The sequence below is a fragment of the Sceloporus occidentalis genome, unplaced genomic scaffold (genome assembly GCF_023333645.1).
Source record: "Sceloporus occidentalis isolate IW3139 unplaced genomic scaffold, rSceOcc1.0.p SCAF_4, whole genome shotgun sequence".
Classification (NCBI taxonomy): Eukaryota; Metazoa; Chordata; class Lepidosauria; order Squamata; family Phrynosomatidae; genus Sceloporus; species Sceloporus occidentalis.
In genome coordinates, this window is record NW_028316984.1 from 67004556 (window position 1) to 67028946 (window position 24391).

The 24391-nt window shown below is 41.7% G+C and overlaps 1 protein-coding gene across 4 annotated transcripts in view; it reads left to right on the forward strand.

The window, feature by feature from the left end:
- LOC149313953 (integrin beta-5-like) overlaps positions 1-23212 on the forward strand; it is a 114676-nt gene extending 91464 nt beyond the window's left edge. For 3 of the 4 annotated variants that reach the window (XM_089520227.1, XM_089520229.1, XM_089520230.1), the window contains 5 exons: positions 9860-10082; positions 11452-11555; positions 19456-19572; positions 21295-21461; positions 22358-23212. In XM_089520227.1, the coding sequence (XP_089376353.1) occupies positions 9860-10082; positions 11452-11555; positions 19456-19572; positions 21295-21461; positions 22358-22453 (707 nt within the window). In that variant the 3' untranslated portion in view covers positions 22454-23212. Of the gene's footprint in view, positions 1-9859; positions 10083-11451; positions 11556-12311; positions 12399-19455; positions 19573-21294; positions 21462-22357 lie in introns of those variants that run through there. The other variant, XM_089520228.1, reaches the window with a different exon arrangement.
- Positions 23213-24391: the final 1179 nt, after the last annotated feature.

Sequence of the window (24391 nt, forward strand, 5' to 3'; positions counted from 1 at the left end):
GATCTTGCACCAAGTGTACATCTCAGAAGTGTGTAAGTCAAGGGACTTTGGTTTTTCTTCACTGCGCATGAGTTTGTAAAAATCACAGCAATTTACATTGGCCTTGCCTCAGAGGCTTTCTGATATCAATATCACCATTAAAGAACCAAAAACACACAGAAAAGGCATTTTGGAAAGTCACACTCTCTTGGCTTCAGAAACAGTGCGTGCATGCCTCTCACGCTGACTCATATCATCATCATCATCACCACCACCACCACCACACTATCACTGTCAAAACAAGGGAGACTTGTTAGCATTAAAAGCACCCAAAACACACTTTGGAAGGTGACACTCTCTCAGCTTAAGAAACAGTGCCTGCATGTCTCTTAAGCTGACTCATATCATCATCATCATCATCACACTATCATTGTCAAAACAAGGGAGACTTGTTAGCATTAAAAGCACCCAAAACACACTTTGGAAGGTGACACTCTCTCAGCTTAAGAAACAGTGCCTGCATGTCTCTTAAGCTGACTCATATCATCATCATCATCATCATCACACTATCATTGTCAAAACAAGGGAGACTTGTTAGCATTAAAAGCACCCAAAACACAATTTGGAAGGTGACACTCTCGGCTTAAGAAACAGTGCCTGCATGCCTCTCACGCTGACTCATATCATCATCATCATCACCACCACCACCACCACCACCACCACCACCACCACCACAACCACACTATCACTGTCAAAACAAGGGAGACTTGTTAGCATTAAAAGCACCCAAAACACACTTTGGAAGGTGACACTCTCTCAGCTTAAGAAACAGTGCCTGCATGTCTCTTAAGCTGACTCATATCATCATCATCATCATCACACTATCACTGTCAAAGCAAGGGAGACTTGTTAGCATTAAAAGCACCCAAAATAAAATTTTTAAAAAACCAACCACCTCTTCCTTCCTCCTTTTCCTCCTCCTCCTCCTTCTGCTCCCCCTCCTCCTCTTCCTTCTCCTCTTCCTAATTCTCTTCCCTCCTCCTTCTTCTGCTCCCCCCTCCTCTTCCTTCTCAACCCCCCTCCTCTTCCTCCTCCTCCTCCTCTTCCTTCTTCTGCTCCCCCTCCTCCTCCTCTTCTTCTCCTCCCCCCTCCTCCTCTTCCTTCTCCTTTTCCTCCTCTTCCTTCTTCTCTTCCCTAATCCTCCTCTTCCTCCTTCTCCCCCCTCCTCCATGTGCCGCGCGGCCTGGGGGCGGGGCAGAGAAGGAAGTGGGCGGTGCGGGCCTGCGTGGGGAGGGCGGCGTGGGCCCATGCAGGGAGGCAGGGAGGGCGGTGCGGGGCTTCCCTCTTTGCCTCCTCTGCCCCAGGCTGCGTGGCCCTCCTCTTCCTCCTCTGCGCGGTGGAGGAGGAGGAGGGCCGCATGGCCTGGGGCAGAGGAGGAGGAGGAGGCAGCGGTGGTGGCGGCGGCGGCAGGACCAGGCTGTGGCCGGTCCTGCTGCCTCCGTGGGCCGCCTCCAGCCTGTGGGCCGGAGATTGCCGACCCCTGACATAGAGTAAAGGTTCCTTGCCTATATGTACCTATGAAATACCATGTAGAATTTCTTAGGTTTGGGAATTCTTCCTGTATTTGACTTTAAAAAAGAACTACCTATATTAACCAAAAACCATAAATTGAGGAGAATCATGGACTGAATTAGGACATACAGACCTTACATTTGGAGCCTTCTGAAGTCTGTGTGTATATGTGTCTTTTTGTTTCACATCAAGCCATTCTTGTAATTTCACCTAAGCTTTGTTGTTGCCATTTTATGCCTTCAAGTCTTTTCTGACTATTATGGGGTTTTCTTGGCAAGATTTGTTCAGAGGAAATTTGCCATTGCCTTCCCCTGAAGTTGAGAGCATGTGACTTGCCCAAGGTCACCCAGTGGGTTTCATGGCTAGCTAAGCTATGCATTTGTGATCTTGGAGTCCTAGTAGACCACAAGTTGAACATGAATCAACATTGTGATGTGGCAGCTAAAAAGGCCAATGTGATTTTAGGCTGCATCAATAGACGTATAGTGTCTAGATCAAGGGAAGTACAGTCGGCCCTCGCCTTACGCGGGGATCCGTTCCGGATCCCTCCGCATAAGGTGAATTTCACCTATGCTCAAGCCCCATTGGAAACAATGGGGCTCATGCACAGCGGGGCGGCGGGGCCCAACGGGCGCACACACCCATTCAATTGAATGGGACGCACCGCCCCTTCCGCCCGGCGGCTTGAGCGCGCCCGCCTATGACGCTGGCGCGCTGTAATAGTGCCACTCTATTCTGCTTTGGTCAGGCCTCACCTGGAATATTGTGTCCAGTTCTGGGCACCACAATTCAAAAAGGATGTTGACAAATTGGAGCATGTCCAGAGAAGGGCAACCAAAATGGTGAAGGGTCTGGAAACCATGCCTTATGAGGAAAGATTTAGGGAGCCTGGAGAAGAGATGGTTAAAGGGTGATATGATAGCCTTGTTTAATTATTTGAACTGGTGTCACAATGAGAATGGAGCCAGCTTGTTTTCTGCTGCTCCAGAGACTAGAACACAGAACAATGGATGCAAGCTACAGGAAAAGAGATTCCACCTCAACATTGAAGATTTTCATACGACATCATTATATCGTTCCTTTATCTCCCAAAGTGTAGTGGAATCGTCATAACAGATAGACAATTCCAAAAGATTTTCACTTGAGGCTGTTAGTGTTCTTAAAACATTGCTAAATCATTCTTAAATCGTTGCTGTGTCCAGTGTGTGAATGTAACTGTTTTGAAATCATTTTGTAATCATTTATTGCTGAATTCTGATATATCAACGATTTAAGAACACTAACAGCCTCATGTGAAAATCTTTTGGAATCGTCTATCTGTTATGACGATTCCACTACACTTTGGGACGATAAAGGAACGATATAACGATGTCGTGTGAAAATCTTCATTAAGAGGAACTTCTTGACAGTAAGAGTTGTTCGACAGTGGAACACACTCCCTCAGAGTGTGGTGGGGTCTCCTTCTTTGGATGTCTTTAAACAGAAGCTGGATGGCTATGCATCAGAGGTGCTTTGATTGTGAGTTCCTGCATCGCAAGGGGGTGGACTGGATGGCCCTTGTAGTCTCTTCCAACTTTCTGATTCTGTGTTTCTATGTTTCATATGATTCCTATGTATTCCCTAGTTTTGGGAATTGTTGGGCTGTATTTGAAAGTTTCCCAGTCCTCACTTACTGGGCAACAGCTGGTGCTGTCAATGGGGATCTTTCTCCTGTCAGTCAGGAACTAGCTGAGTGATGTTCTCATACTCTGATGTGAGGGTGAATTGCAACAGGGACTCTGCTTCTGCCTGTCACATTGGAGACTGTTGGCAGGAGAGGGTTGAAACATAGCTAGCTGCTCCCTGATCAACAGGGGAACAGACCCCTGTCACTCACAGTGGCTGCTGTGGAATTGGGCTGGGAGATACATAGCTTAGATGGTTATGCATTCATAACTGCCTTGGTGAATTTTGGCCATAAACATCTTACTCTTGCAGGATATTTTGCTGTTAGACTGAAATCCACACACCAGTTAAAATCTTGGGATATATGTTCCCTCAGCTCTAGCCACCATAGCAATGCTAGGAGTTCCTGACAGGGACCCTTATTCAAACCCATGTGTAACACCTTCATGATTTGCTATTCCTTTATTTGGTACAGAAACATGCAGATGTTACCAATATAATCAGGATGATACAATGCTTAATAGTAACACAGCACAGTAGATAAATTTTACCGCAGTGTAGTGACACAACTTGCCAGTACCCTTTGACAATTCATTACTTACACAGTTTAATTAGGGATAATGGACCTGCTGCAGTCTGGTAATTTATGAACTTACCTGGTATGTTTCTGAATAACAGAACTTACCTCTTAGAAAGAGCCAACTTTCACTGTACATTTTATCTTTTTTGCAAGATGCCCTTCTGGGATTTTTTAAAAGGTCCTTTCAGAGGCTTGATATGCAAAAATACATAGATGTGTCTGACTTGCTGCACACTTTCCCATGAAGAAGCACTTCTGTTTGGAGAAGTGGGGATTACTCTTTTTGGGACAACCAATAGCAATTAGGTTATACTCTGGCTGAATTCATACATGGCCTAGTGTGACACAAGAGTCCTGTAGGTGGAACTCTACAATGGCTCCCTATTCACCACTCCGAGCAGTGTGGAAGGGGAATGGAGAAGTGGCTGGCACTATCCCAGACACAGACTGATGACATCTTCCACTGAGATCTGCTGGGGTCTCAGTGGCCTGTGTTTGGCTATGAGGCATAGCTGGATGACTTTCTGATCCCCAACGCTCTCCACTGGTAATGCAGTGGCTGCCGGGGGGGGGGGGAGCTATTGCAGATAAATCATGAGTCCTGGGTGGTGGTGAGTAAGAAGCTGTAGTGGGCTGTGGTCATTGCTGAAGTGGAAGAGTATCAGCTTCCACAACAACTAGAAAAGGACAGGTATATGGCGTACTTACAGTTGCATATATCACTCACAGGATGCTGGCTTTTGCATGTATGTTCTTATGCAACAAATTGCATAAGATGCTCCAGCTGCTGGTGGTAGTACCAATTAGAATGCTGTTTTGTGGCACAGACACTAACTGGCCTGCCTCTATGATATCACTAATAATTAATAAACACTCGCAGCCCCTCCCCTGCCTCCACAGTTTCTTATCTTAACACTGGTAATCAGTGGGCAAAGAGGACCTTTTTTTAATTAGGGAAAAAGATATGTCGTATTATATCTGACAAGATGTTTCTATTGGCTTTGCCCTTAGTCATTCTTTCCATGCCCTACAAGCCTTCAGTACAAGTTCATTATAGTTTCCTTGATCTATCAATTGGATATCTTGCTATTGAACAGGCCTGCCCTGCAAAGAGTGAAATTTACTATGGGTACCTGATGACCTGATAGTCAGCAAGGGCGCCAGTGGCTACTCGCCATCCCTTGCCCATGTACTGGATCTGTGAATGAGGGAAGATGGACATTGACATACAATTCCTTGTAGATGTATTCACATACACCCTTTCCACATTTTGTTGTGTTCCAACTGGGAATTGGTTTAAACTGACATTGAATTTAATTGGTCTTTTACTGCTTCAACTTTGTGAAGCTGCAAAATATTTTTACTGTGTCACAAAAGTTTAGTAAACAAAAACAATTTGGGATTTGTTTGTTGCATAAGAATTCATTCTCACACACCAAGTCAATAGTTGGTGGAAGAACCTTTGACAGCAATTGCAACTGCGAGTTTTCTTGGATAGGTCTGTGTCATACTTGTGCATCTGGATCCTGCAATTCTTCATGGCAATGTTGCCTGAGCTCTGACAGGTTTTATGAAGAATAACAAGTCTTGGTCAAGCCTTGCCATAGTTTCTAAAATGGATTAAGGCCTGGATGCCTTTGGCAGGCACATTCTAAGACACTCAGCTTCTTTTTAATCCACATCAGTGTTACTTTGGCTGTGTGTTTAGAGTCATTGTCTTGCTAGGTGACCCTCTACCACATTTCCAGAATCCTTGCAAACAGGTCTCCCTCCATAATTGTCCTATATTTAGCTCTATCCATCTTGCTGTCACAATCCTGACCAGTCCCTGCTGAGGAAAAGCACCCCCATAATACAGTGCTGCTATTGCTATGTTCAGTTATGGGGATGCTGTTCTCAAGACAGTGAGCATGGTTAGCTTTGTACCACACACAAAGTTTTGTGGCAAGGCTAAAAAGTTCAGTTTTGGAGAGCCTTTTTGCACATTTGCTGTGTCTCCCATATGCCTTTTTGTAAATCCCAAATGTGTTTGCTTCATCAATGGCTTTCTTCTTGCCACTCTTGCACACTGGCATCCTGGTGAAAGTTGTTCCATGAAGTTTTTCTCATCTCAGCTGCAGCGTTTTTTATTAGCTCCTTCAGAGTTTCCATTGGTCTGTTGGTTGCTTCTCTGACTAATGCCTTCCTTACACAATTATAGTTTGGTGGGTGGCCTTTCCTAAGAAGTGTCATGGTTGAGCCATGTTCTTTTCATTTTATAACAATGGATTTAATGGTGGTCCAGGGTGGTTCATAATTCAGTAATTGTTTTTCCCCCCTGCACAACTTGATCCAGGAATTGTTTTGCTAGCTCCTTGGTCTCCATTATGTTGTTTAGATAAGCTCTTCAGCACACTCTGGGACCTTCCAGGAACAGGTGTCTTTAACCTGAGACCACATGGCACTAGAATTGTACACAGGTGGAGTCAACTTCTTATGTGTCTTCTGTAGGGAGGTGTTGCCCCAGAGTTTATTCAGGCATGTCACCGTATTTCAGTTCTAGGTTAAAGCACAACAAAATGTGAAACATTCAAAGGGGTGTGTGAATACAGCGCCATGCTATATGAGCTCCACATGGTCTAGCCAGTTTACCATTTTGTTTCCTACAGTAGCCAGCCATATGCCTCCAGGAAGCCCCTGTGTGGCCCTAGGTGAGCAGCTGGTATTCATTGCAAGCAGCCATGTTTGAAAGTGTAGTTGCAACAGTGTGTGGCTAAAACAATTAAGGTATAAACCTATCTGAAATAATTTGCACAAAATGTATTGGTACTTTTCTTTTGATTGAGATGGCACAAGACATATACTTACTCCTCCCATTTCATGTTAGTTACACAGAACCTTTATATAGCCTTCCAGTCTTTTCTTCTTTTTCTCTCTCTTCTTCTGCCACTTCTTCCTTCTCAGTTTCTGGCATCCCTTTTTTTCTGTCTCTCTCCCTGACTAGAGGGGCTGAGATTATCACAAACAAGAAATTTTTGAATCAAGGCCACACAGTAAATAAAAACAGCTTGGCATCTATGTGGAATCTGAGGGCTCCAGCTTACCTTATAGCTGGCAGTAGAAATGCACAGTAAAAGCAGGGGTGAGTCTAGAAGAGTGCACATTATCTACCTCACACAGTTTGTAAAAAGGATAAATGACATAAGAATATCCTGTAACAAAGATTGTAGGGATGCAGGGGTGGGAGCAAAAAAATAATGTGTTGCCTTTAAAACTTTTTGTTTGGGGTCAGTCAGGATCTCTTTAAGTTTAGATAGAAGCTCATTGATCAGAAGTGAACACAGATTAATTCTCCTCACTCCCACATGGGCTAAGGAAGGGATCTGACAATCTCTACTCTGCAAAAATGCACAGGAACCCAAAATAGCTTGCCTAATCTTTGAAGGAGCCCTTATTTCCAAGTCTCCTGTCTGACAAACTGTCCTCTTCTTTATGCTTCATATCATGAGTACTGAAGAAATAAGTCTTCTAGGGGCAAGTTGTTGTTGCAAACGATTGCCAATAACAATGCTGTCGGGCTTGTAATAGCTTTTTTTGTGTGTCTGATGTTGTTGGCTCAAGGCAAAATCTGTTATTTCAAAACAAGGAAGAGAACTGAAGATAAAAACATTTAATATTATTATTTGTGATTTGAAATCAGATTAAAAAGGGGGAGACCAGCTCTATTTTAACTTGGAACACATTTCTTCGATTGCATCAGGAAATAATCAAGAGACAAACAAACTGTCTGAACTTTTGCTCTATTTGAAACCATGAAAAACTAGGAATAAGTGTAAGCTTGTCAGACGGGGTTCATATATGATATGTCACCCATTTTAAAGATTTGTCCTTCCAAAGCTTGGAAGTTATGTTTTGTGACTGCAGCCCCCAAATCACTTTCTTTTCAGAATTTAAGGGATGGACTTTTGACATCTATCTAGCAACATTAGTGCAAATTATCTTTCACCAAGGAGATTTAATCTGTGTCAAAAGCAGGATACAGTAGATCTAGGCTTAAAGCAAGGAGACCTTTCTTTGTTCAGCTATAATGTTTGCTGGGTCATCTTGGACAGTTGACCATCTCTCAGAATTATGGTGAGACTAAAGCAGGGTAACTGTCAGATACGTAAGTGAAGGGAAAGCTGGTAAGCAAAATATTTTGCAAACACTCTTTGTTAGGTGAGCCAAGTTTGAAGGCCACCTTCCTACATATATGTAATGTGATAAAGCTTCTCATGGTGGCAAGAGAAGTGCCCTACTGTTCATTCTTTTAGGGTACAAGCTTGTACCCACCTCTCTTGGAATAATGCCTGTTAAACTCATCGGGGCTCATTTATTATTTTGGTATGTATTGTACAGTATTGCACTTTTGGAAACAATTGTTGCCCCATTTTCTCTGTCACTACTGATGGCATCCCTATTATGACTGTTTATTGTTTTGAAAATGTATAAATTTCTACTTTTAGAATTGGTCAACTTATACTGTAATTTTTTTTAAAAGTGATAAATTCTCAACTGAAAGCAAACAGTTCACCTAAATTAGTATATACCATTAAAAGCTACTTGGTTAAGATAGAATCTAGTGGTCCCTTTAAAGCTGATTTATTTTCTATATATTTTGTATGTCACGTTAAGTCAAAATAAAAAAAGCTGATTTATTTTATCATCAGCTTTACCAGTTAAAGGTGGCACTAGATTTTTCCTCCCTCTTCCACTTTCCTTTTCATACTAAAACAGACTAACTCTTCTCTCTTTGAAAATTCGCTAAGATGTGTTGCATAGGATCCTTCTTCTGTAGGACTGTAGATTCCTTCTTTGATTATTATTTTATGAGTGTCTGATGACTGATAGTTTCCCCAAATGGATCTGTTATTTACAAGCAATCCCAGGTCTGGGCTTAGGTCAGGTTACAGGTGGGGGACTCATGTGACTAAGCGTGACTCCATGTGTGTATTGGCCTTCAAGCCACCTGTTGACTTACTTTTAATTTTAATTCATGTGACTCATGAATTTAACAGAGGTGGTTTTCCTAGTTCCTTCCTCTGAAATATAGGCTACAGCACCTCCATACCAAAACCAAATATCATTATACAGTGCAAAAGTTGTTAAGTTTTCTGTGTGAAGCAATGCATTCATTTTTGTGATTGGACAGTAAAGTGAGCCCCAGTGTGTAGTCTGAAGCAATACTGACAAGACAGATTTTCCACCTTGTGTGCAGCCTCTGAGAGATAAATTAATATTATTTTTTTCTCTTTAGGTACTGGGAAGGATTTAGGCTTTCACCCTCAGTTTTGTCTTAATTCATTTTTGGCCCTGCTTTATTTATCCTCTAGTGTAATGTTGCTCTTCTAACTTATAATGTATTTACAGCCTTTGTTTTGTTCACTTTTGTGATAGTCTTGTGTAGGGGTACATCATGCACATCATGCAGTATCTAGAGTAGTTGTTTATGCTACAGTGAAAAGTTCATGGCCTTGTCAGAATGTCACTTGAATAAAGATCCAGATGGCATCCTTTTCATGACTTACATGGTGTAATTTCAATTTATTCCATTTTAAGTTCCTTTCTTATAATTGTGGAGGTTGGAATTCTCTACTGAGTTTGTACAATGATCAAAATCTCTCCCAAACACTGCCTTTTGGCTGGAGATGCCCTCCTCTCCAAAGCCAATGTAGTCCAATGTAGAACACATTACAAAAGTCCAGTCTTCAGGTTACCAGCTTGTGCACTACCATCTTTAGGTCTTCCAGTATTCGGAAAGGGTACAGCCTGGAACTGATAATAAACACTCCTGAGTGTTGCATCTATCTAGGCAGACATTTGGAGTGATGGACCCAGGAGCACTCCCAAGCTGCGCACATAGTCCTTCAGAAAGAGTGTAACAGAACACACCTCCAGCCCTAGATTAGAACCCTTAATAGTAAAACATTTCTGTCTTGTCTGGATTCAGTTTCATTTTTTAAAAAAAATTTGGAGTTGCCTTATGGACCCTTAAATTCATTGTCAGTGCAAATGAGAAGTTGTTTTTGTTTAAACTGTCTTTAGGTCATGGAGAATGCAACTGTGGCGAATGCAAGTGCCACCGTGGTTTTGTCGGGGACAACTGTAACTGCTCAACAGAAACAGACAGATGTCTTTCCAATGATGGCCAAATGTGCAGTGGCAGAGGCAATTGCATCTGTGGGAAATGTCAGTGCACAGAACCTGGTGCCTTTGGGGAGACTTGTGAGAAATGTCCCACCTGCCCCGGCGTCTGCAGCACAAAAAGGTATTGTGCCAACAAGGTAAAGCGCAGTGCTTTGAAATGGCAAGTTGATGACAGCATCTCATTTGGGGTACTTGAGGCATGCTAGTGTCTACCCATCACTATACATGAAGATGCAGGAATGGTGTGTCACAGCTTATTGTAGAGAAGAACATACCACATAGGCTTTGCATGTATTAAGTCTCAAGCTCATGGTTTTGCTGGCTAAAGACTCTCTGGCAATAGAACTGGGAAGGATCTGTGCTTAAGAGGCTTAGCAGATTCACTTGTCAGAAGTCAACACTCTTGGGCTCACACAGTCTTTTTCCAAGGCTACACTTGTAATCCAGTATCTACATAGCTTGCATTTATTTTTATTTTTTGTAATCACATTGTTTCAGGCCTTCAAGACTTTTAAGCCCTTCCCTACTCACTCCTAGTGTAACTGACAGAAAAACAGGAAATTGATGGCACTGTAATGTGTGGTGTGGTAATTATATTTTCTCTATTGTACTTTGAAAAATATTAAAGAATCATTATTTTAATGCAAAATTAGCATAAGGAACTTGCACTATCATTGTTAGTCATACCAGTTTGATTCAGTCTTGAGCAGCTGTACCTTAATTCTCTGCTCTGTTTATATTAATTTCCAAAGATTAAAGAGCAGATATTCTGCAACATGTGGGACTCCCAGCAATTATCTATAAAGTAATTTCTCTTACTCTTCACCCTTTTATAAGGATGCCTACAGAGAGGCTCAAGCTCAGATAACTTTCACTACAACATCTAATAGTCCAAATGAGTTACTTCAAGCAGACTTAGGAAGAAAACAACCAAAGAGCCTTCTCTGAGGATAGTTTTAAATTATGTTGACCTCAAAGTTCCATTGGCTGTAAGCCAATGCATTATTAATCTTTAACCCAAAGGTGCCAGATACATGGACAGCATGAATGTCACTAGCCACTGATAATTAATATGTTGCTTATGAAACTGGAAAAGGCACTGGATCCTAGAAGCAGTGTACTTGCTTTTGTATGAGGTGCCATTGCTGTTTTACAGTTAATGCTAAAATTAAAGAAGGGCTGATGCTGAATATAATTTTGGCAACTGAGCTATGGCCTATCTCCACATCCTAGTTGCTGAGCCGAAGAGGAAATTAATCGAGTTTGTGCAATAGATTCACTAAGAGTGACACACTTTATTGAGCTAGAAGAGCTTCTCCTTACATATTGGTGGGGAAGTATTGGTTTATTTGTCAAAATGATCCACATTGCTTTGTAATTGCTACAGAAGAAAAAAGTTTAATTCTGAAGAGGAGCCTGGTCCTCATGTTTGAAATGCAAGCGAGATTGGAAGCTACACTGATTGCTCTCTTCTGGTTCCTCTTTCAAAGGGATTGCATTGAGTGTATGCTGTTTAACTCAGGAAGACTGGCCGACAACCAAACCTGTCAAAAACACTGCAGGGATGAGATCATTACATGGGTGGATGTTCTCAGTAAGTACTTTCAAGGCAGAGCCTACAGCTCAAGCAAATATTGCTAATCATCACTACATGTCTAAGACTCAATTATAAAAATATCTTGCTTACTATAAAGGGGAACTCAAAATGCTTCTTTAAAATGTAGACATTTTTTGGATGTATTGTATCCAGTGTTTCTGGCACAGATAGAGGATTATTGGTATTCTAACACAAGATCCTGGTCAGGTCACTATAAAATAGGACTAACAGAAAACAAAACAAGTGCAACAACGCACAGCAAAAAGGATTACAGGAATGAAAGAATTTCTTTTCTAAGCAAAAATAAAATAACCTTATAAGAAAGGAAGTTGAAAAGGGATAGGATGCCACAAAACCAACACAACTGGCACAGGCAGATGTGAGGCCTGCAAATTTACCATGTTTTTTACTAGACGGTAAGATCAATTGAAGCAGATTCCAAATGGTGATTTAAGGAAGGAGCCAATTAATTGCTACTTCCTCCTATCTGCCATATACTGGGATGATCTACATAAAGCTAAAGATCTGTGCTGGGCAAGCAGCTTGGTTGAAGGAAGATGGCAGGTATGGACGACCACCGGAGAGAGGGGGAGTAGTAAGGAAGGGGTCACAGGAAAAGAGGGGAAGATACAAATGCAGAAGACAGAAAGAGAGCTGAGAAGACTGAAATAAGTGTCAGAAAAAGGAGTGATTCTGTGCATGTACGACTTGGACTACACTTGCTAGCAGCCTGAATGATTTTTCCTGTAACAGCCCTTTATGCAGAGAAGATTCATCATTCCATGCTAGAATATTATCCAGGGGTGTAAGCAAAGGACCCACTGGCTTCAACTCAGATAAGTAAGAGTTTATGAGAATGTCTGATGAACTTCCCACATCCCTCAGCTCATATGCATGAATCATTTTGAGCTGTTTACTCCCTTCTCTTTCCAGTGTTCTGGTCTTTAAATATTTTTATTAAACATTTATGCATGTACAACAGCACACATCTTACAGAACAGAAACATAAATACAAACACACATATTTACATTCGGATACAGATATTCTATCATATTTTAAACCAATACATCCACTCCTATACATTCATTCATATTTACTACTTCCTTTCCAATTTCTTATAATTCCCATTCTTGAATATTCCTTTTGTTGTTCTTTTTATTCTTTTTACTCATCCCTCCAATTCTCACTACACAACCATCTTCCATATGGAGAATAACAATCCTTCTTTGCCTTCTCCTTCCTTCTCCTCTATTCCTTCTCTCTTATTCTAACCTTCATCCTTACCAACTTAAAACATTCTTAAAAACACATTCTTCTCCACACTTCCTTCCTGTCAGTACCAGCTCAGTCTTTTGTTAAATTGTGCTCATTCTAAGTGTGAAGTTTATAAGATACTTTGTTAGCTTTAAATGCTAGTCTTTCCGGGTTATGAATATCAAGTGACAAAGCAAAGAGATTCTCTGGAGAGATTCTGTGCTGCGCAGAGCCGGATACTTGTTTAGATGGAGACAGTGACCTGACTTAGTATATGACATCTTGTATTCAGGCACATATTCACCAGTTCTTGGATTGTGTAGGTTCGTTTTTGTTGGATATAACTACGTGCAGCTGCAGTATGGATGGTCCTGCTTTATACAGTTGGCCTGGATGACCTTTGTGTCCATTCTAATATTGTGCTTCTAAGTACTTTAGCCTCTAAGCTATGATATCTCCTGTAATGCAACTCAGTCGTGTTAAACATATTGCCACATTCCATGTCTTCCTCCCTCTCACCCTGCGTGTATGTATAGAGGAAACTATCCCAGCTGTTGATTGTTCAGCCATATTTGTGGCATCTGCTGCTTTGGCTCACATCGTCCTCCCCGTCAGTCTAGGAGTATCAGTCCAAATATTGCAACACAACCTCATCTCATGTCTGTGATCAACTTGTTAATATCTTTTGTATTTGACATTTCTTTTTGCTATTTACATGTGCTACTCTGCTATCAGCTCTCCTTCCTTTTCTTCAGAAAAAAAGTCCAGCTTTTTTCAACAGTGGTATTAAAAATACCAATGGAGGTTTTGCGGTAGCATACTTTAACAGTGATTCAGACTGGAAACTGCCACTTGCAACATTTCTGACTTCTTAAATACAGATGTCTACCATCCACAAAAAGCTAATTTCAGATAACTACATACATACAGATAACCCTAAAATGCAGTTTTCGATTGAAACTTCTTTCCAAACTCACATGTTTAAGCTCTGCAGAGATAACTTAGTCAAATATTGTGCTGAATTGCATGCAAGGCTCCTCTTGGGCAAAAAGAACAATTACAAATTGTGCGAGAACTATGTTTGGGAAGCGATTTGCCTGTATGCCTAGTGTTACAGAGTTCAGTTGAAACCTTGGCTCCTTGGCAGGTCTGCTGTGGAGACAGATTCTATAGCTTCTGTGGGCACATTTTAGACAAAACACAGAATCTAGTTTCCTGATAGTTACGGGGAAATGGCAAAGAATCAGTAGCCATATGAAATGATATGTGACATAGTCAAAGGAACAAACAGGAAGTTTAATTATACAGCACAAGTGAGGGATTCAGTTTTGCATGATATCTATGTATGGCACCATAAAAGAATGTTTACAGAGCAATCCTGTGCATGTTTGCATGGATCCAAGTCCCACTTGATTTGGAAGTTCTCCAAAATAGGCTCATCTAGGTCTGGAGCCCCAAACCTCCATAGTGTTTTTGTTTTCTTATGAAGTACATATTAATTTTATTTGTCTGTGGCACAACATACATTACAAACAATGGTTAAGTATATGATTGTTTTTCTTCTAGATGAACCTTTGCATTCTCATGGAGGTGGCTTGTCCTTATACAGCCCACTAGAAGAATGCTTAAAACTAATGATGCATGGCAGAATATACTTTAGTAAATAAATAATAAAACCATCATCTCCTTCACATTTCCATCCCATAGTTTTCTTCCCATTTCTCCTACAACATTAACCTTGCTTTTGAAAATGACCTTTCCAACAAATTCTGGAGATAAAACCATTCAGCACATTTTTGGAATGCTAATACTGTAGATGGATTGCGGTTTTGATAACATCTCCACTTTGTCTGCAGTCATATTGTTGCAGTCAGAATGAGACTGTTGGCTGTGGAGTGTTCAGAGATAAAAGTTGAGGGGAAAAAATGAATACACAAAGCATGCGGTCCATTGACATTCTCACCATCATGCTTTGTGTCTTTCTCATGGCAGTAATTTATGTTTTGTTTTTCCTAGATCTTCAATTGTAACTTTAAATAAGAGATGTAGTTCTTTAAAAACACATTTTAAAATTAAGTTTAAAATGAACCATTGCAAATTGTTTAGAGGAAATGCATTTGAGCCTCAGCTACTGAAGTGATCCAGCAGGAGTGATGCAACAAGAGTAGTGTGAGATCAAAGCATCTTCTTCCCTGCCATCCCACAATAAAGCTTCATTTGTGAACCCAGTTGCATTTTCCTAATGCTCAGTGTTGTTACTAAGAAAAAATAATTATTTCCTCCAATTTCCTTCAGTTGCAAATGTGAGCATTGTATGGCTTACGGCAGCATGGAGAGACTACAAAAGTCCATTTATTTCAGCATTCTTTGAAAGAAATCTTTAACAACCAGCAAAACCTACAAGGTTTGTCAGAACCTAGTGGATCTTTGCCCAATCCATCCTTAAAATAATACTCACATCTCAAGATATTGTAACAATTAGTGGCCTATGGTATTATCCAATTAAGATATTTGGCAGGGAAAATATCCCTCGATTTCTTTTTTAGTCTAATATCTGTATACCTTTTATTCCTATTAATTGCTGGTGATTTAGTTTGAAATTGTACATACACAAGGAAAAGAGTTCACTGAGGGACAAAAGTTAATTGAAGTGATAGACTTATGTCTGTCAAGAAATCAAATGTTTAACTGGTATGAAGGAAAATCTTGGGTTCTTAGAAACACACAGAAACAGGGACACAGGAACAGTCAGAAAGCAACCTGCTGAAGACTACCCCAAGGACTTCTTTCTCCCATACAGTCCTGTCTGTCCATTCAAATATGCCAACAGAAATGTGGGTGGTAGGTTAAGTCGGATAGACATTTTTTTATGCCACTGCTTACTGATATTTCAGATATTTAAATATAGCCTGGCTGTATTATGAATTTTTTTTACTGGTTCTTTTGGTAACCATAACCATTATTTGCAATGGAAAGTAAAAGATATACAGTCCTCTCTCCATTTTTGCGGTCTTTGGACTCGCGTCTCTCGCTTATGCACGAGGGACAAACGGAGGGAGAATAAATGCAGTGCATGCCCATGGCACATGCCTGTGCACCCTCACGCACCCACACCTATATTCAAGCCAATGGGGCTTGAATATATGTGAAACTCCATTTTTGTGAGTGGGTCTGGAACGGATCCCCAGTGAAAAAGGAGAGGTGACTGTATACATATTTTGAATACTAATAAGGTTGTGCAGTATCTTGTCAGTGCTAGAATTAGAAACCAGATGTTTTCTTCTGTCAAGGGGCTAAGTAGGATTTTTTTAAAGGATCCAAACCTGGATGAGAAAAACTGAAACCAATCTGAGGATATTAAACTACTTGCTCATCTCCAGTTTCTCACATTTCTCTTAACACTTTTGTAAACCATTATGCTGCTGCCTGCTGACCTCTGTCAGTGTGTCTGTCACGGCACATATTTCTATAATACATATCAGCAGTCTTTTCAATGCTGAATATTTAATCCTGCTTTTCCTACTCCTTAAAATGAATGGCAACACTAAGCTTATTTCTAGACAATTACTTCCTCAGTGCAGATCAGTAGAAGGAAATGAAACTTCCTCTTTCAAAGAAATGTTTCCAAGTTTTAGTTTTGCTTGGCCTTTTTTCACAGACATACTGTATAATTCTTCTTTCAGTAGAGACATACCAGCCTTTCATTTGCACTCCAAAAGTTGAACATGAATCAACAATGTGATGCGACAGCTAAAAAAAAAAAAGGCCAATGCGATTCTAGGCTGCATCATTAGAAGTATAGGGTCTAGATTGAGGGAGGTAATAGTACCATGTATTCTGTTTTGGTCAGGCCTCACCTGGAATACTGTGTCCACTTCTGGACACCACAATTCAAGAAGGATATGGACAAGCTGGAGTTTGTCCAGAGGAGATTTGTCCAGAGATTCCACCTCAACATTAGGAGGAACTTCCTGACAGTAAGGGCTGTTCGACAGTGGAACACACTCCCTCAGAGTGTAGTGGATTCCCCCTCCTTAGAGGTCTTTAAACAGAGGCTGGATGACCATCTGTCGGGGATACTTTGACTGAAATTTCCTGCATGGCAGGGGGTTGGACTGGATGGCCCTTGTGGTCTCTTCCAACTCTATTATTCTATGATTCTAGGAGGGGGACCAAAATGGTGGAAGGTCTGGAAACCATGCCCAATGAGGACTGACTTAGGGAGCAGGATATGTTTAGCTTGAAGAGAAGGTTAAGAGGTGTGACATGATAGACATGTTTAAAATTCTGAAGGGATGCCATGTTAAGGATGAGACTATGACATGGAGTAGTGCATTCAAATGACAGGAAAATAGATTCCAGCTAAACATTAGGAAGAACTTCCTGACAGTAAGAGCTATTTGACAGTGGAAATGGACTCCCTCAGAGAGTGTGGAGACTCCTTCTTTGGAGGTTTTTAAACAGAGGTTGGATTGCCATTTGTTGGTGGTGCTTTGTGAGTTCCTGCATGTCAGGGGGGTTGAACTTGATGGCCTTTGGGATCTCTTCCAGTTCTATGATTCTGTGAATCTTGGAAGTTGTATATTATCTGTGAATTTCTAAAGTATTCGGCATGAAGTTAAGCAATAGGGTTGGACAACTCTTCCACCCATTCTGTGTTAACATTTTTTAAAATGTAATTTTAGATGTTTGAAATGTTCTATAATATGCTCCATATGTTCCAACATAGGAAGCCTCCCATACTGAAAGGGAGCCAGAGTCCCACAAGAACAAGAATTCCAACATAGTCTTCCATGTCTGAGGCCAAAATAATGAGTATTTTAAACACATATTGTAGTAGACTGAACAAATGCCTGGCAAAACAAACATGGAGCAGCAAATTATCTGGAGCCATTATAGTTTAAATAAATAAATAAATAAATAACATTTTTATTTCTATCCCACTTTTTGCCAGGCAATCAAAGTGGCGTACAAGTTAAAATGCATCCGTATACATAATGCCCCCCCTTAAAACAAGATTAAACAATATAAGATTAAAAACTAACATTCTAAAATCCGTATAATCCAATGACCATGGACAGAGTTCGATAGATGGGAAGTCTTATTCGTGGCTGAGTATTTTATTCTGGGAAGGCCTGCTGGAAGAGATCCGTCTTAATGGCTTTATTAAAGTCTCTAGATTGGTAATTTGACAGATCTCGTCCAGTAAGCCATTCCATAAGTTGGGAGCGGCTGCAGAAAATGTCCTCTGGGAGGTCGCCATCAACCTGGTCTTTAAGGGCTGTAGTAAATTCTTCCCAGAGGACCTGAGTGTACGGGGCGGATTGTATAGAAGCAGGTGATCCCTTAGATAGGTTGGGCCCAAGCCATTTAGGGCTTTAAAGGTGATAACCAACACCTTGTACTGTGCCCGGAAACTAATAGGCAGCTAGTGGAGTGACTTCAATATTGGTGTTATATGGTCACTCCTTGCTGTTCCTGTGACCAACCTGGCTGCCATATGTAATAAAGTTTATTCGGTCATTGACCAGCAAAAGCTGCCATATTCTGTACCAACTGGAGTTTCCGGACTAGGCACAAGGGTAGCCCTATGTAGAGCGCATTGCAAAAATCAAGTCTTGCGGTTACCAGCACATGTACTACAGTTTGGAGGTCACCCCGTTCCAGGAAAGGGTGCAGCTGGTGTATCAGCCGAAGCTGATAACAGGTGCTCTTGACCATCACATTCACCTGATTCCTCATCTGAAGCGACAGGTCAACAAGCATGCCCAGACTACGAAAACAGTACTTCGAGGAGAGCATGAGCCCCTCTAGGACTGGAGGTTGCAGCCCAATACCTGGGTTGGGGGGTCCTACTGTAAGTACCTCCGTTTTATCTGGATTCAACTTGACCTTGTTTTCCCTCATCCAATCCATTACTGCCTGAAGACATCGGTGAGGGGTGAGATGCCATCTGTCACTGTCACTGATGACCGGGACATGGAAAAATATATTTGGGTGTCATCAACATACTGATAACACCCAGCCCCATATCCTCGGATGATTTCTCCCAGCGGCTTCATATAGATGTTAAATAGCATTGGGGACAGGATGGTGCCTTGAGGGACACCACAATTAAGCTCTGTTTTTGAAGAGCAACTGTCCCCAAGCATCACCCTCTGGAACCTGCGCAAGAGGAAGGAACGGAACCACTGCAGCGCAGTGCCTCCGATTCCTAACTCTCTCAGGCGTTCCAGAAGGATGTCGTGGTCTACTGTGTCAAATGCCGCTGAGAGGTCTAGCAACACCAACAGGGTCACACTCCCTCTGTCGATGGCTAGACGAAGGTCATCAGTTAAAGTGACCATGGCAGTCTCCACCACATACCCAGTCCTGAAGCCCGTTTGAAATGGATCAAGAAAATCAGCTTCATCCAAGACCACTTGGAGCTGAAGAGCAACTGCCCTCTCAATCATCTTGCTCAAAAATGGCAGATGAGAAACAGGCCTATAATTTTTCATGTCCAAGGGGTCCAGGGAGGGTTTTTTCAAGAGCGGTCTAACGATAGTTTGAAATACTGTTCAGAGTATGTTGAAATATACTAAAGTTTTTATGTCTTTATGTTGCAAAAAGACCTACTGAATTTTCTTAATTTTATTCTAGAAACTGATGATCCACACTCAGTGCTGTGTGCCTACCCAGTGAAGGACTGTGTAATGAAGTTCACATATTCAGAACTTATCAATGGAAAAACCAATATCACTGTTCTCAAGGAACCAGGTGGTTATTCTGTTTTGTTGTTGTTGCAAGTCCATATAGACGAGACAAGGAGAATCAATAAGGCAAACTCTATTATAACATTTCTTTACCACCACAGAAAGCTTATTTGATGTTTCAGCTTTAAAAAGGGTTATTTTGGATATGATCCCTAAATAAGTGTGTCTCACTATAATGAATGTATTCCTATAGCTTTTATTAAGTTGGCTGGGGGTGGAGAGAAATTTTACGCATTTAGATAACTCTCACTGGGATTTTAAAATTTTTTAGCTCAGAGCAACAGGGATGACCCATAGGTTTTTGAAGAGAAAGGTGAATGATTGTTGAGCAGCACAAGGGACATCTGCAGATCACCAGAAGGGGATAACATGACCACCTTTCCTCAGTTTTCACACATTGTTGCCAGAACATAAAATGTTTTATTATTATTTATAAAATGTGAAACAATTGGAACTTATAGACTCCACCAGAATCCACACCCAATCCATATGCCTATTAGGCTTACACATAACTATGACCAGAGTGAAAAGGAATTTAGTTAATTCAAAATACAGAATTATTGTAGCTGCAAATTCATTTCTTGATGCTTACTCTAAGTAGACTTTACAGTTGGAGATCAAACCAAAGATCAAAAAGATCCATTTCTACTCCTGAAAAGATTTCATGTTCTTAAAAGAAAAAATTACATTATGAGAAATAAGTATGTAAGATTGCCAAATGAACAGCATGGAAAGCTTTCCTTCTAATTCCAGTCCAAGGAACAGTCCTTCCCATGTTGCTGTAACTTCCAGCACAACGCAGTATCACCCTGGAATTACTGTGAGATTAATAGAAAACGGCTGGTACTCTAGAAACAATGCACATTATGGTTTTGATTCAATGGCTATTTAAAAGTAAAAGTCACACAAAGCAGTCCAGTTAGTAGTCACTTCTTCCCCAGTATTCCTAGTTGGGTGGGAATTCAGATGTAATGGGGTGTGATAAGCATAATTCCCAACCCAGTTCACCAGCAGCAGAAGCTGCATATATACATGGGTGTTTTTTTAAAAAGCCAGAATCTTAATGATCCTACTTTTCTGCTAGAAAGTGGAGGAGCTAGACCCAGCCCTTCACCCCTCCTCTTTCCTGAACACTTCCCAAAAGAGCTTCATTTATGCAAACCATGGCTGTTAGAACTGCCAATGCAAGACTCATGTCTATGTGTAACTCAATGCATCTAACAGTGCATGGATAAGTATACACCCTTGCTGGACTGAGATATATTAATCCACTAATAGTTAATGGTTTTATCCCAAATTATATCATATCTAGGGAATGTTGGACTCCAGCTCCCATCAGCCAGATCAGTGTTACTCAAAAGTTGTGCATCTGTGGAAAGAAAAAAATTGCAGCCAATGGAAAAAAATACAGTTCCAATCTCTGGAGCATGGGAGGGGGGGGGGGGGGCAAAATGATGATTCCCATCAGAAGACTTAAGAAGCACAGAGCCTAGAGTCCAACATCTTGAGTACCACTTGTTCCCCATCTCTGGGTTGGATAGTTTTCAAGCACAGTAACAATTATATTTTGAATCTGTAAAATTCTAATTTTTTCACATTATTGTAGATTTAGTTGTGCAAACTTCAGGGATTAATTTGCACTGTTGGTTCTGTTTTCCTCTTGGTTTTAAATGTTTTGTAGGTCTCTGCTGATAATAACTGGTGCCCTGTTTCTCCTCTTTATCAGAATGTAGTACAGCCCCTGATGCCATGATAATCTTACTAGCTGTGGTAGGCAGCATCGTGCTCCTGGGCATTATCCTATTGGCGATTTGGAAACTGCTGGTCACTATTCATGACAGGCGGGAATTTGCCAGATTCCAAAATGAGCGTTCCCGAGCAAGATATGAAATGGTAAGAATGGTTTACAAGGTAACGGAAGAAAGAGCCTGAAAAGGTGTAAATATTCAGAGTTGCAATATGTAAATACATTGGCCCTTGTTATCCACTGGGGTTTGGTTCCACAACTCTCCGTGGATAGTAAAAATTATGGATGCTGAAATCCCATTAAATACAGTACAGTGGCAAAATACAGTGCACCTGCATCACATACGCTGCTTTCAGAATACGCTGGAAGAAATGGTCTGCGCGCCCATGTCATCGCTGCTGTGCACCGCCACAAGCACAAGCCTCATTATTTGTAATGGGGCTCAAGCATATGTGCTTTTTTTTTTTTACACAGGGGGGGTCCAGAACAAATCCTTGCGTAAAAGCAGGACATACTGTAAAATGGTGTCCCTTATGTAAAATTGCAAAATCAAGGTTTACTTTTGGAATAAATATATTTTTGAATATTTTTAAACCATGGATGCTTGAAATATATTGAGATAAGAAATACATAAATACTCTATACTGAGAACTGGGGGGGGGGGCTTTTTGACTATGAAAAATATCAAATTCAGAAGTGATCAGAAATGGTCTGTCATACTGTTTGAGTATTGTGTTACTGGCCAGTCTTACCTCCCTTCCAATGGTTGGTGGGGGGGAGGTGTGGGGGACCAAGAATGACAGGTACAATGTAAGTATGATTCTCAGAGATTCTGGGAAAACGTTCTTCCCTGACCCCTGGGAGCTGGCCGGGCTGGTATGGCACAGGATAGTGTTGCCAGAGACCAACCAAATAACTCTTTGGAAAGATAAATGGGATGTCTTTAGAGCGTAATTTTAATGGCTTTTATTAGCAGTATGTTATGAGTGCAGGTTTCAACGTATAGAGTATCATTTTGTTTATATGATTTTCCTTTTTCTAGGCTTCAAACCCTCTTTACCGCAAGCCGATTTCTACACACAGCTTAGATTTCACATTCAACAAGCTTAACAGGACCTACAATGGAACAGTTGACTGATCAGAATATGGAGTACTTGGCAATTGCTTTGCTTCCTCAGCGCTTCCTCCAATGGACGGGCAGAATGCTGTGCTGGGGGACAATATCTTAAAGGGAGACTTGGCCATCAGGCATGGGCTTCTGTTTGCACATAAAGGACAAAGAGCCAGTGCCCCATCTGCTCTTCATATCTCTAACCCAAAGCTGCCCTGATATATTCAAAATCCATTCTCATTGACCTGGATTCCTTTTGTTGCCTTGAAGTGCCAGAAGACTGAACAGTGTGCCATATAGCAGTGGCAACCATCTGTCAGTATGACAAGGTACGCATGTCCAGTTGATAGAGACACTGTATTGCTGACAGTGTTTAGGGGAAAACTAGCATTGGACAAGGTGGTACAAGCAATTCTTTTAAAAACAGCCTGGTGTTACAGTTTTTAGAATAATTTTTTATTAAAAAATAAAAAATAAAGCAACTGCATATATACATATATTGTGGATATTGTTTATTTTTCCTTTCACAAATATAACTTTATAGAATTACTCTCCCTGGATCTGAATAGATGCATCTAAATTTAATATTTAGGAACAACTATAACCCCCCAAAACCAGTGAAGAGATGCAAACGAAATCTCCAGCACTGATAAACATTAAATACCGTGCCTAGTTATATATAATGCCACACTGTAGCCAGGGTAGGTCTTAAGTGAATGAAGCTGTAATATATTTTTGTAAAACAAAAAAGCAAAAAAAAGAAAAAAAGAAAAAGATAGATCTTAACTGAATAAAGTTGCAACATTAAAAAAAGTTCAGAATCCTGTTGGGGATTTACATAGGTATAAACATCATAGCTACCATACTATGCAGTGAATCTCATACCGACTTCTCCAATCCCCACTTATCAGGAAGCAGCCATTGCAACTGACAGGGAATGATTGTCCGTTGCTTGGGATGCAGCTGATTGTCCTCTGCCCCCCCCCCTCCAATAAGTGATCTGGTGTGACCGGCTGGAGTGGAGTCACAATGCCTGTCACACTGCTACCTCATGTTGGAGACTGCTTGTGTGAAAAGGAATTACAGCCATCAGCCAGCTGCTACCCAAGCAGGGAAATGGACTCCCTTGTCAATCGTAGTGTCTGCTTCCTGGTAAACAGGGAATAGGGGACTTTCACGGTCACTACATAGCTCCTAAACTATGGTTACTTAAGGACTGTGAATATGAAAGAGTCACAAGTGTGTAACTCTAGACCAGTGATGGCGAACCTTTTGAGGTCGCGTGCCAGGGGCGGGGCTTCTACCCCCAGGATGGGGGGGAGCTGGGGCAGGGCTTCTGCCCTCCAGGGGGCAGGGCTTCTGCCTTCCAGGGGCGGGGCTTCCACCCCCTTTTCAGAGGGAGGGAGCCTCTGGCTTCTCCCCTGGCGTTTGCTGGCCCCTGAGGGTCCCTCCTGGGGCCGTCAGAGGCCGGCAAAAGGGCTCTCGCCCTTCCTTCACTCGCCGGGAAAGGGCTCCGCAGAGCCCTTTCCTGGTGAGCAAAGGCAAGCCGGGAGGAGGAGGAGGCGGCTGGGATGCGTCCCAGCCGCCTCCTCCTCGGCCTTCGCTCACCGGGAAAGGGCCCCGCGGAGCCCTTTCCTGGCCAGCCAAGGCAAGCCGGGAGGAGGAGAAGGCCGCTTGGCACCGTGGCGATTGCTGCGATGCCAGGCGGCCCCCGCGCTCTTTCCCGGCCTGGGAGCAGGCCAAGGTTTCCTCCCAAGCCGGGAGGAGGAGGCGGCGGCTGGGCATGTGTCCGTTCTGAACAGAGAATGTAAAATCCCACTCAAACTGGGAAATTGAAAGACTGAAAACTAGGAAGAGTGGCAATGCCACTCAAGAACTATTTGATTCCACACGACTAAGCTATAGCAACATAGCAGGACACTGTAAGATCAGACTGCAAGGCACTTGAATAACTGTGACCTACTT